The following is a 14,134-nucleotide window of genomic DNA, read 5'->3' on the forward strand; positions in this document are numbered from 1 at the left end:
AAAATCATCTAGAGTTCAGTAGCTAAGCCTTTCTTCTGAATGCCAGATGTGTGTTTCGCTCTTTCGATCATGTTCACCAGTTACCTGACAGTCTTAAAAATGAAAAATCATACTTTCTTTGAAATAACTCATGTATTACTTTTTAAAAAACTCTCACTTTTTATTAAACCACTGAGTCATTTTTAGACTGCAACTCTAAAACTTCTGAAATATCCAGGTTTAAACATGATTTTTACAGTTTAAATATAACTACCCTAAACACCACTTTGATATTTATGCAAGAATCTAAGTTTTTAAATTTTTAAAAAACAGCCAATTATTTTACCAAGAAATACTGTGAGACTGTTGATCGCTGACATTTCTAGCATTACAAAATTATTTGTGCTCAGGGGAGACTTCCAATGATGCTTAAAGCATCATGTTTGACTAGGATTGAATATGCAGCATATGAAGCATGTGTTCCTTTGAGCTGTGACTCTGGCTCTCAAAATGAATTTATACATTTAAATTTTTGTTTCTTTATAAATTTATTTTACTTGTACAAACTTATTTTCTATAAATCTTCAATAAAATTTTCACTTTTATTGTATATTTTTATGTACATATCTACATGAAATATATATTTCTTATTCTTATTTTGGAATTTTAATCCTTATTGGCATTCTTCTTTGGGCTGGAGCGATAGCACAGCGGTAGGGCGTTTGCCTTGCATGCAGCTGACCCGACCAACGCAGGTTCAATTCCTCTGCCCCTCTCAAGGAGCCCGGCAAGCTACTGAGAGTATCTGGTCCCCACGACAAAGCCTGGAAAGCTACCCTTGGCATATTCGATATGCTAAGCACAGTAACAACAAGTCTCACAATGGGGACATTACTGGTGCCCACTCGAGCAAATCGAGGAACAACGGGAGGACAGTGTTCTTTATATTTCTGTGTAATTGTCAACTGCCTTTACTTTTGAAGGAGGAGCGTCACACCCTGCAATGCTTAGGAGTTACTCTTGACTTTTCAATCAGAGAACATTCCTAGAGTAAGCACTGAGGGACCTTTTGGAGTGCTGGAGATCCAACCTGGCTCGGTCACATTCATGGCATGCACTTTGACTACTGTCCTATCACTCTGGACCAGGTCCTTTCCTTTTCAATAAAACAACATTTTTTTTTTTTTGGGTCACACCCGGAGATGCACAGTGGTTAATCCTGGCTCTTCACTCAGGAATTACTCCTGGCAGTGCTCGGGGAGACCACATGGGATGCTGGGAATCAAACCCGGGTCAACCACATGGAAGGCACACCCTACCCGCTGTGCTATTTCTCCAGCCCCCAAACAACAATTTTATTGATTTATCTTTGACAGTTGACAATGTTTGATTACATGGCAGAAAATAATATACAAATGAATCTCTACAAATTCAGATCAATAACTCTTTCTGTGAAGTTAAAAATATTTCTAATTTATGGTGACAGTTTTTGTGGATAATTTTGTAAATTTCCTTTGATAACTATCACATGAGAGAAAATTATTTAGATGGTACAGCTATTAAAAATGCAAAACGAGTTCTTGATTTCAGTTAGTTAAACTTAGCAAGCTTAAAGAAAAATGTATTCAAATGAAGATATTTTAAAATCACAATAGTTATATTGAATAAAATAGTCATTTATTCTTAAGTTACTACAAAATTATTATTTTGTAGTGGTATAAACTCAGAAAGACATAAAGAATCTTAATTCAAGGTTAGCATTGTGATTTTACTCAATTCAACATACTATAATCAATTTAATTATGGAGGTTTATATTTAGTTTTTAATCTATAATCTTTTCTTTTTATTTAGAAATCAAATCCCTTTATTTTTTTAAATTTTAATTTTATGAAGTTGTTCACAATAATTTATTGCATTTAATATTACAACATAATGCCACCATTACACCCTCCCACAACCATATTCAAATGTTTCCACCCCACTCCCCAAAGCCTGCTCCCAAAGCAGGACCTAAATAATTCATTTTGTATTGATTGTTATGAATAAATTGCTAAAAATGATCCAAAGATTTTCCTTAGAGGAATGTGTAAAGATTGTTGTATTTGACCCTGTAGTCATTAAGTCCTTGTCTTGGTACATCAGTGTTGTGGAGTATGAACATTTGGCCATGAGCTTGGTGGCGATTGAGTTCTAGATGGTTTTGGCTACCCGGGCTCTATTGGAGTGTGCAGGGGACACCCTCCTCCAAGTTGACCTGATGAGGTAGCCTGGCTGTGCGGTCTGGAGGCATCTTTGTGGCCTTCTGCTTTTGTTGCTGTCTTCTGAGAGGTTTATTTCAGAACCCCTGGATCATGGCCATTAATGACCTTTTAGATGGCACCAGTGGCAATTTGTGGGTATGACTGCTAAGCTATTGGAAGCACAGGGAAAGTAAAAAAGCTACTTACTTTCAAGCTTCAGACATATTAAGAGATGTGAGCTATATACTTGGAGTGATTGCATTTATCAAAACAAATAAACTTGCTTTGAAATTTTGTAATATATGTTGTTATATGATATTTTAGATATTTACTATACTTATTGCAGTATATTTACCTATCTCTGTAGCACTGTAGTACTGTCCTCCCATTGTTCATCAATTTGCTCAAGCAGGCACCAATAACATCTCCAATGTGAGGCTTGTTACTATTTTTGACATATTGAATGCTTCAGGGAGCTTGCCAGGAACTATCATGAGGACAGGATATTCTAGGTAGCTTGCTGCGATCTCCAAGAGTGACAGGGTAATTGAATCCGGCTGGGCCGCGTGCAAGGCAAACATCCTACCTATTGTGCTATTGCGCTCCCTATTTACCTAGATATATAAATATTATATATTATAAATAACATACACTAACCCACATGTTATATTTTACTGCATTTACTATCATATATTTAAATATACTGCATTATATATACTGCATTTACTGTTATACATTAAATATACCTATACATATCTGTATATATATATGTGTGTGTATTTATATTTGTATGTATCACGGTCATGGTCCTCCTGTTATTCATCAATTTGCTCATCGATTTGCTCGAGCAGGCCCAATAACATCGCCATCATGAGACTTGTTGTTACTGTGTTTGGCATATTGAATACATCACGAGTAGCTTGCCAGGCTTTGCTGTGTGGGCGAGATACTCTAGGTAGCTTGCCAGGCTCTCCGAGAAGGGTGGAGGAATTGAACCTGCTCGGCTGGGCCGACTGCATGCAAGGCAAACACCCTACTGCTGTGCTATTGCTCCAGCCCATTTGTATGTATATGTATATGTATATGTATATGTATATGTATATGTATATGTATATGTATATACCTGAAAACATTCATGAAACATATGAGTGGTCAAAGTTCAGAGGTTGCTCATGGTCAACCCTAGCTTATGAAGGTTTACATTTAGGTTTTAATACCTGGCAGCTCATATTATACCTTCAGTCTGCCAGTAGTGATCTCTGATTTTAAAGCCAGGAATGAATTTTGAGCACTGGTAGGCAGGTGTGACATCCGTATTGCAACCAAAAAAAAAAAACCCTCAGCTATAAAAAGAGAAAACAACATAAATTGTTTTTATATCCTTCAGACAACAAAACTATTCATTAAAGACATTTTTGATACCTATAATTTATTTTTATATGGCATTTCAAAGCACATATCTTATTTTTGAAACTAACAATTTTTTTACTGACAAAAAATGCTTGTTTTTTTTAATCACTTGACTGTATTCTGTAATTCTCACATCTTGCATTTTCTAGACTATATTATATTGGCTTTTCACTATTGTTATTTTACCTCAACTTAGAAATCAATGGTAATTATAAAATTTAAGAACTTTTGAGATCTTCTTCTCTATCGTAGGCATGGAGCAATAGCACAGCGGCAGGGCATTTGCCTTGCACGCAGTCAACATGGCCGACCCGAGTTCGATTCCTCCACCCCTCTCGGAGACCCCGGCAAGCTACCGAGAGTATCTCGCCCTCACGGCAGAGCCTGTCAAGCTCCCCATGACGTATTGGATATGCCAAACACAGTAACAACAAAGTCTCCAATGGAGATGTTACTGGGCCCACTCGAGCAAATCGATGATCAACGGGAGGGCCTTTATCGTAGGCATGCAATATGAAAAAAAAATCATGAGATATAAGAGTTTATTAAATGCCATGTTACCTTCTTAGACTATTATTTAATTATATTTTCCATACAATATGCTGAAAGTTTTGATATAATCTATAACAATTTAGAAAAGTGCAGTCAGGATGTCTACTGCCCAAAAAATTCAGCTTCTAAGGAATGAGCTGGTACCTGATCCAGTTTCTGATAACTACTACTTTGTTTTGGTCTTATCCGTATGATTGTGCACCTCACAGTCTTCAGTTTCTGACTTTAGAGAATAAGAGCAACTGTACAATCTATTAACAATTCTATTAGAAAATAACAAATATATTGTTTCTAGACGGAAGAGGTTAGTATCTCATGGGTAATGATAACTATGATTAAGTATTAGGAGTGTCTAACTGTAATTTTTCTATTTCAATAATAACACTAGCTCATGTTCAGAGTTTAGCTTGGATTTTGGGAATTCTGGGCAACACTAAAGACAAGTTTGAGTAATTTAAACTGCCTATTAAAAAGGACACATGAAATATGAAAACTTTAAAAGTACAATGTGCAATTATGTATAGTTCTACCGTTGTCTTGTATCATTGCCTCCCTACTCTTGAGTAAATGCTGCTGCATGCATTATGATTACTCAGTAAGGATTGTATAAACAAAGGAATCCATGTATAAAGCAGAATCTAGCGAGCTATTCTTAATATTCATATAAATATGGATTAAACAAACATAAAACATTTACTTTTAGGTTGATTTAAGTTCATTCACACTGCATTATCTGATATAATTTTATTAAGAGCTCTGCCAAAAAATTGCCAGTACCTTTATATTTATGGTGAGAATTATAAAATTTAGGCATAACGTTTACCAATTTATACAGGTATTAGTGAATGTAATCAACTGGATATCAATTCCATGATATCTTAAAAGGTTAAAAGTATTTTGTATTTATGATGTATTTTTTCAAAAATCATACATAACTACAAAAAAGAAATAATCATGTGATCTTATAAACATGATTATTTTGCTACAATAATCATATTAGTACCTGATGCATAGATATCAAATCATAGATTGTAAAATATAAGCAAAACATTTGCATCACATAGGTCAGTAAAATTAAAATGTATCATAATTGATACGTAAAATATTTTCATCGTGTCTCAATCCATTAGAGGGATAAATCTTTTTGTTAAAAAGCAAAAGAAGGATCTATACTTCATTTTGTACATAATTTGTACAAAACAGATCTTTGATCACAGTCTAATTTCAATGTTTCTGAGAATTAGAAATTCTTCTGCCTAACAGCTTTACTGCACTTCACTGTAGCACTGTACTTCTGTTGTTCATCAATTTGCTTGAGCGGGCACCAGTAATGTCTCACAACAAATTGTGAGACTTGTTACTGTTTTTGGCATATCCAGTACGTCAGAGGTAGCTAACAGCTTTACTATCTCTAAAAAAGGAAAAATTATGCCACATGATTGAATTTCTCTTTGACATTTATTTTTAGGTCCAAAGGAGGTAGAAATCAAGTGCCCCTTGAATCATATCGCTTGCCTGGGAGCCAACAGATGTATCCACTTATCCCAGTTGTGCAACGGTGTCTTGGACTGCTCAGATGGATATGATGAAGGAGTGCATTGTCGGGGTGAGTCTATTTTCAGAACAATCAAACTGCAATATTCAATTTTTCATAGATTCAATGAATGTTTAAAGAGAATCTATAACCTGTCTTTTCTTTCAACCATAACTTTACCGGTTATTAAAAAGTGTGAATTTTATTGCCAGAAACATGCAACATGTATTGCAACTCTGCAACTCTTGTGCTTTCTGTAGAATATATAGGTAAATGTAGTTATAAACAAACATCTGCAACTCGTGTATTTTCTGTGAAATGTATAGAGAAATGTATTTAGAAACAAACAAATTTTGAAGTTGATTTATTGAGCAATCATAGGTTTCAAAATGGATATTTTCGAATTACAGACAGATGTGAATTATGTCACAGAAGATAATACATCATTGTAAGCCAATTTTTCTGGATCTTCTCTTAAAATGTATTGAAGTACTCTGCTACCAAATATTTTATAGAGTAAAGTTAGTGGATTTTTCTCTTTGATGTCATTCACATAAAATATTAAAATGCCCGTATGTTTTTATTTTGAAAAACGAATATTTATGACCTACAATGATCAATGATTTACCCAGCATTCACATTAGGAGAAAGAAATTAAAGCCTCCAAGTTGCTAACAATATCTGATGGGATATGAGATTTTTTATTTAAAAAATATAAAAGTTGATGATTAAGATTATATTTTGAAAGAAAATCAAAGTATAAGTCAATTGATTCAGTTGTAAAATGCTGCTAGGAATGAATTTGATGAACTAGAAGTCTCTAATTCAGGTACTCACAGATGAATGTAATCCAATGTTTATATCCTGAGGCTAAGAAAACATTCTGCTTAGTTTTGGCATCAGTAATGGTAAGCTATAGAAAGAATTATAGGAAACCGGAGATAAATACCTTGTCTCTGCAAGGATTCACACAGACATATTATTGCCATATGGGAATAGTTTGGAGGGTATTAAAAGTTACAATTTTTCAGGAGGAGATTGTAGTGTTCCAATTTGTTATGCATTTGTTTACAAATGTGTTTAAAGTCAATATATTTTAAAATATTGTAACTGATATTGTGAAAGCCATACAAAAGGATCTGGAGAACTATCAGGTCTTGCTAACTTACTTTTGGGTTGAAATCCATTGGAATTCAAGATCAAAGATAGACTTTTATATTAGAGAAGGACCATTTCTCAGAAAATAAAAAGCAAGTTCAAAGTGATGAGGATTTTGGAAAACTGAAGTTATAATGGGTCACTAGGTTTTTGACTTTTTTCTTCAGAGACATCCAATTACTCTGGATCTGTAGACATATTTAGATCACAAAGTTAAAGGTCTTTCTTCTGCCAAGTTTCTTCTGAGTCTTAAACTTACACAGAATCACATAAGAAGCCAAAAGATTTCAATCTTTAGAAATAAACTTATGCATAATCACTCATAAAATATCTCATTTTTACTTAGATGCACGGTGACATATGCTATTTTTATGATATGTGTTTTAAGTGCTGTTCTTAATAATTATTCAAAACTATAAAATAAGAGAAAAATAAAACAGAAGCAAAATGACACTGCAGAAAATAAGGTGCTGAATTACAAAGTAATACCAGCTAAAGACTTAAAATTTATTTGTTGTTGTTCTTTTCTTTTCTGTCCACATGGCTTAATTCTCAGTCTAAGCTCAGGTTTCACTCTGGTTAAACTTCAGTTTATCTGGGTGCCAGAGATCAAACATAGGTTAACTATGTACATAAGTAGCTAATTTTTTTCTTAAAAATTGGTCACTCTCTTATATAGGACTTACAGATACACAGTAAGGTAGCAACAAAGAGAAAACGGAAATACAGGGAAGAAGGATCCAAACAATTGAGTTGGAGGATGAATGTAAGGGAGGGAACTTGAGGGAAGGTAGTTAGTACACTGGTGATGAGTTTGTGTTGTAATTATGTGCATGAGAAACCATCATTAACAGTATTGCAAATCTCAATCAATTAAAAAATTAAATTTTCTTGAGGCTAACTCTATGCTGAGTTTAATTTTTATTGCTTTACTATATTTTTAATGAACATGTGTGACTTAGGTTCTAGAAGAGTATATTTTATATTTGTCTTTTACCAAATTCATCCACAAAGATGATTTCACAGATTTACAACCTTCAACATGCTCCAGTACTGTGAATCACATAAAGGATATCACTAATCTAATAAAATTATAATGGAATGATTAATGAAATTAATAAAATTAAGGGTGATGCAAATAGTAGAGCAGGAGATTCAACTAAGACCAAAATATTTTAATAAAAAATAAAACTATTAAATTTGTGCTGATCATTAAAAGTATCAGTGTATACTTCATAAATAATCTGTACGTGAGGTCAAATTATAGATTATAGTTGTTTATGATTCAACCATTTTCCTCTACTAAGTCGTTCAAAATTTTACATTTTTTAACAAATTAAACCCCCTTTTTGTTTTTTGCATTTTTAATTTTCCAGTAGGAGGTTGATTATACCGCTTTACACTACTTAGGTATTTTAAAGATTTCTGTGTTATATCAAATAAGATATTTAAAAATACTAAGGTAATTTATTCTGACCTGTGGTGTATTTAGAAATAGCAGGAAATATATTTGGATTTCGACTTGTTATTTGCGTCAACAGAACACTTAAATTTTTTTCTCTAATTTAAGGCCTACTTCCTTGACCTTGAACAACTGCATTGAATCATAAAATTTAGAATGAAGAGATACACCCAATATCAGTATGTTTAGGAAATTATTTCTGAAATAGTAAAAGTCAATTAAAAATGTTTGTTTAAGTCAATAAAATGCCTCTAGCACATAGAACAACAACAACAAATGGCTTTTGGGCAATGCCAGTTTAGTACATATGTGCATAATTTGTATTTCAGTGAGAAAAAGTAAATTATTATAGACAATATTGGGAACTGTGTCTGCTTTACCTTCCTCCTACTATGGGGTTGTGCTCAATAGGGAAAAGTGTTTTCTGAAAAGTTAATTAGACGTCAGCCCTGTCAAGTCCTCTTGGGACTTGTTTTTTAAGTTTTCTATAGACATAAGTAATGAAGAATACTAAATTAATTCAAACGTTGCATTGATTTTTAGAAATGCATTCCCTTTTTATATTCTGTTTAAATCTTTTTTCTTACCATTGCTTCCTTTTTGTTGCATTAAGTATATACTCTAAGTAATTATACGTGAAACCTGAGGCTTGAGTCAAAGATTGATATGTTTTCTTTTTCAATAAAAGATTCAAAGTACATTTAGTAGGTATATTTGTATCCTTTATGAAAATTAATAGAGAAAAATGTTTAACATTTTAGATGTGATAGTCTGGTCTTGGGAATACTTTTGTATCAACTGAATTGTTTTCTGAACGTTTCCTAGAAAAATCAATTTCTTCCTGGTGAAAGTAATGAAAAGATATCTATTATTAATGATTTTCTATAACTCTGGTATTTTAATCTCCATAATTTATCTCCATTTGAGGAAAGAAAAATGGATTTTTGTATATGAGTGCACTTATATATAGAATGCACTTGTAAATTTTTTACAATAAGACTGTTCAAAATCACCACATTATACTTGAGAAAAATCCCATTTCTTCTTACATGGTATTTCTTATTGGCAGTAATATTACTACATCTAAATTGCATGAGCATGAAAACATTCTATACAGCACAGTGTTTCTCAGTATATGATATTTTCACAAAATACTTTACAACTATTCAAAGAATATATGAAGGAGAGAAAATATATAATAGAGAAAGTCAAAATGAGATGTATTAAATATTTTTTTCTGATTTAACCTTTTTTTGTCTGTTTTTGTTTTGTTAGGAAAAGTTATCACATACCTATGTGATTGCTTTTACTCAAACATTATAGTTTTCTTTTAAAGTTATGGGGATAAAGTGATGATTTTACTAAAACATATTAAGGTATAAAAAGTTCATGAGATCTGAAGAGTACATGACCCCACACACAAATATGGGCACATACACACTATTCTTATGTCTCTGTCTTCTTATTCAAAACTTCTACACAATCCAAAGTATATAATAGATTTAATGTGTTAATTTTTGATGAAACTAGTGAAAAGGTGTTTCTCATGTTTTCTAACATCTTAATATGAGCTATTAATGTTAAATTACATTTTACTTGAAATGGAATATAAAATTTTCTGAATATAAGCAATAATATTTTAATTCATGGGCCAGAGCGATAGCACAGCAGGAAGGGCTGTGACCAACATGGCTAACCCGAGTTCGATTCCTCCGCCCCTCTAGGAGAGCCCGGCAAGCTACCGAGAGTATCTAGCCCACACGGCAAAGCCTGGCAAGCTCCCTGTGACGTATTTGATATGCCAAACACAGTAACAATTGTCACAATGGAGATGTTACTGGGCCCACTGGAGCAAATCGATGAACACCAGGAGAACAGTGACAGTGATTTTAATTCACAAGAAATTTTCAGTAATTTTATTTATTTTAAACAGCAATTTACATGAGTTAAACTTTAGTGAATTACTATTACTGACAACTAAAATGATATGAGAAAATTCTTTAAAAAATTTTGTTTGCTATCTAACAACATGTTAGATTACTTTTCAAAATTCACCAAAATCAATTTGAACATTTGTTACCTGTAAGTACTCACCACAGATAAATTCATAGTTCCTTAAACCTTTTTTTTTTCTTTTTGGATCACACCCGGCGATACACAGGGGTTACTCCAGGCTTTGCACTCAAGGAATTACTCCTGGGAGTGCTCAGGGGATCATATGGGATGCTGAGAATCGAACTCGGTTTGGCCACATGCAAGGCAAACTCCCTACCTGCTGTATTATCACTCCGTTACAGTTCCTTAAACTTTTTTTTGCTGAAATACAAAAGCTACTCCAAATTTTACATAAATGAATTACTCTATAAGTAACTCTTAAATTAAATATTCAACATTCATTTTTTTCCAGTCTTCCTAAATGGATATATTGTCATGTATTTTTAAAGTTATTATTGGTTACTATAGCACTGATTTCAATGCTGCATAATGTCACCTTTTAGCCATTAGTGGGATGGAGTGATAGCACAGTGGGTAGGTGTTTGCCTTGCAAGTGGCCAACATAGCTGACCCAAGTTCGATTCCTCCACCCCTCTCGGAGAGCCTGGAAAGCTACCGAGAGTATCTCACCCGCATGGCAAAGCCTGGCAAGCTACCCGTGGTATATTCGATATGCCAAACACAGTAACAAGTCTCACAATGTTACTGGGCCCACTCGAGCAAATCGATGAACAGGAGGACAGTGACAATGACAGTAGCTATTAGTAAGGCAAGGCAGGAAGGCAGATAGAAAAGATTCAAAAGATGATGAAGAACACGAATGAATTTGGAGTGGTTTTGGTTCTTAACTTATTTTATCATATTAAAAGAACTAACCCTACTCTCATTTTTTAAATTTCCAGTAAAAAGTAGTGCCAATCTCTTTCTACATTAAATTGAGACTGCCATGCTAAAGAAGAGAATTTAGCATCAGAGTCCAAAACATAAGGTTTAAGGAAAAGTACAACAGTGAACAATGTTGTAGAAATTATATCTGTTGATAACATAGAGCCAAAATAGAAAATTAAGTCTTGTCCATTCAAATGATGGAAACATTAAAAAGCCTAGAGCTAGAAATAAAAAAAGAAAAATTGGAATTGGAGAAGAGAATATGGATATGTGTACTCCAGTAGAGATTTACTATGAGGGAAGCCCCACCAACTATGAGAGCAAATCCTACTCTTTGTATATAATGATAATGTGAGCAGATAGCCTCATAGCTCAGGTGCTAGCATATTCTCTCAGAGATCAGTTTAGTGGAAAATAATGGCTGACCTCTAATGCTAGTAATTCAGGACCAGATGTATGCTTCTCAGAAGCCAAACAATTCATATAAATGGATCTTCTGAAAGTATATCATCACACTGAAGGTTTTTGTTTCTGTTTTTTATTGTTGTTGGTCTCCCGAGCAGTTGTCAGGATGTGAGATGCCACGCACCATGTTTGTAGGTTTTTCAGTGCCAGAGCCTGCATATGCAGTGTTGCAATGCTCCAGAGACTATGGGGTGCTGGGGATTGAACACAGATATGATGTATGCAAGTCATAGTCATACATCTTCCAATTCCCGATTTTTGATATTGATAGCATTATTATGTGCTATAATTATACCAATATAAAGTAGAAGTGTGCGCTTTCTAAAGTCTGTTCTAAGTGAATATGTGTACATATTAGCATTTATATACAGAAACCTTCATATGGATACATACTTATGCCTATATAAATATATGTAACTTTTCAAATTACAGTAGTGCTGTTGCTAAAAGACACCCATATTGCTGTAGATTCTTAGGGTTCAACTGTTAAATATTTTGAAAACAGACACTGCTGTGTATCTAACCAAAAACTTATGTGAAAAGAATCACTATTTTTACTCTTTATGAGTATTTTAACAGATTTGATATTTTTACTTATTATCAGTAAGAAAAAAATTAAAATAAATGTTGTACTAAATGTGTATGTATATGCATAACTATACATATATACATTGATAATATAGCTGGTTAATATTAGAAGCATATAATTAATGTCACTTCATCCCAAACAAATATTTACAAGGAAATCTATGAAAAAAATAAATTTTGTAATTATAATACAGTATATGTAAAAATAATAACAAAGGTCTTGAAAGATAGTACAGTGGATAGAGCATTTGCCTTACAGGTGGCCTACTTGAGCTTGATCCCAGGCATACCATATGTTCCCTCAAATACTTCCAGAATTGATTACTGAGTGCAAAGCAAGAAGTTACCCCTGAGTACCAGGTCTGGCCCAAAAAACAACATATGGAATGGTAATAAAATCAATGAAGTTTTTATGTTTAACCACATTTATTTTAAAAGTCCAGCTTAATTCTCTACAAATATATTATTATTGATTTTTATAATACCATTAATTGAACACAGGGGCTCTTGCATATTTTCAATTGCTTTACCACTGATTCATATCTCACACTGATTCACATCTCCAAACTTAAAAAAAAAGAGAGATACAGGGATTCATAAGCACTGAATACTACAGGTTGTGGGGTAAAACATAAGGAAATATTCTTGAAGCATAGAGATTTTCCAGGAATTAAGGTAAGTATTCACTTGGCAGATGGTCCTCACAGGTTCTATACTTACTACTGCTTATGGTCCTCAGAACAAATCACTAATGACGTCTAAGTTCAGATTTGAGAAAAAACTCTCAGTACAGCCAAGTATGGTCCCAGAACAAAAACAAACAGAATAAAAAGAGAGGAGAGAGAGAGAGAGAGAGAGAGAGAGAGGAGAAAGAGAGGATTGTTTTTAAATTTTATTTGTTTAATGCATACATCACATCATAATAGCATGACATAGGATGCTCTATGCTTCTCTTTTTGAAAAATATTGGTTTTGAACATATACTTCCTTTACAATATTTAATCTTGATAGCAGTGGTTCATTATTAACTTTCCATTGTAACTTTTCAGATTATTTTCTTTCAATGCAAGCTAAATATATAAATCTATAATTTATACACCAATCACCTATTTATACTGTTTTCACCTATTATCTATAGAGGAAAAAAAACAAGTGTTTTGATATGGAGTTTTATTTTTTTGTTTTTACAGCTAAGTTTCCCAGACATACCAAACTTTTATACAGAAAGCTTGTGTGAAACCTAAGATAACCAACCAGAGAACTCATGTTTAATATTTTCACAATAGAAGAAACTTGTTAATAGTTCCTTTACTTTGTATTTGTTGTTTTATTATTTTTTGAGTCTCGGACTAGTTTTTTTGTGGGTCATTCCTGAAATTTATTTTAAGTAATTGTAATCTGTCACTGTCACCATCAGTCATCCCCTTGTGCATCGATTTACTCGAGTAGGTACCAGTTATGCCTCCATTAGTCCCAGCCCGGAGATTTCAGCAGCCTCTCCTTACTTGTTTTTCTCAATGATTGGAGGCTCTTTCAGAATCAGGGGAAAAAGACCTGTTATTATTACTGTTTTTGGCATATCAGATGTGCTGTGGGGAGCTTGCCAGGCTCTTCCATGCAGGTGGTATACTTTTGTAGCTTGTGAGGCTCTCCGAGAGGCATAAATACATACATACTAACATACATACATACATACATACATGCATGCATGCATACATATATATGTATATATATATATTTCTCTCTATGATGTGTAGCCTTCTGTCTGAACCCCAGCAAACAAGATGTGGTAATTATAGAAAATTATAGAAAATGTATGGACACAGTAAGAGTTATATTAATCATATAGGGCGGCTCTCTTG

The 14,134-nt window shown here is 33.4% G+C and overlaps 1 protein-coding gene across 1 annotated transcript in view; it reads left to right on the forward strand.

The window, feature by feature from the left end:
* LRP1B (LDL receptor related protein 1B) overlaps nucleotides 1-14,134 on the forward strand; it is a 1,985,988-nt gene that overhangs the window by 681,712 nt on the left and 1,290,142 nt on the right. The window contains exon 3 of the mRNA XM_056117551.1: nucleotides 5,651-5,788. Within this exon, the coding sequence (XP_055973526.1) occupies nucleotides 5,651-5,788 (138 nt within the window). The remainder of the gene's footprint in view (nucleotides 1-5,650; nucleotides 5,789-14,134) is intronic.

The sequence above is a fragment of the Sorex fumeus genome, unplaced genomic scaffold (assembly GCF_029834395.1).
Source record: "Sorex fumeus unplaced genomic scaffold, SorFum_2.1 ptg000035l, whole genome shotgun sequence".
In the NCBI taxonomy this organism is placed as follows: Eukaryota; Metazoa; Chordata; class Mammalia; order Eulipotyphla; family Soricidae; genus Sorex; species Sorex fumeus.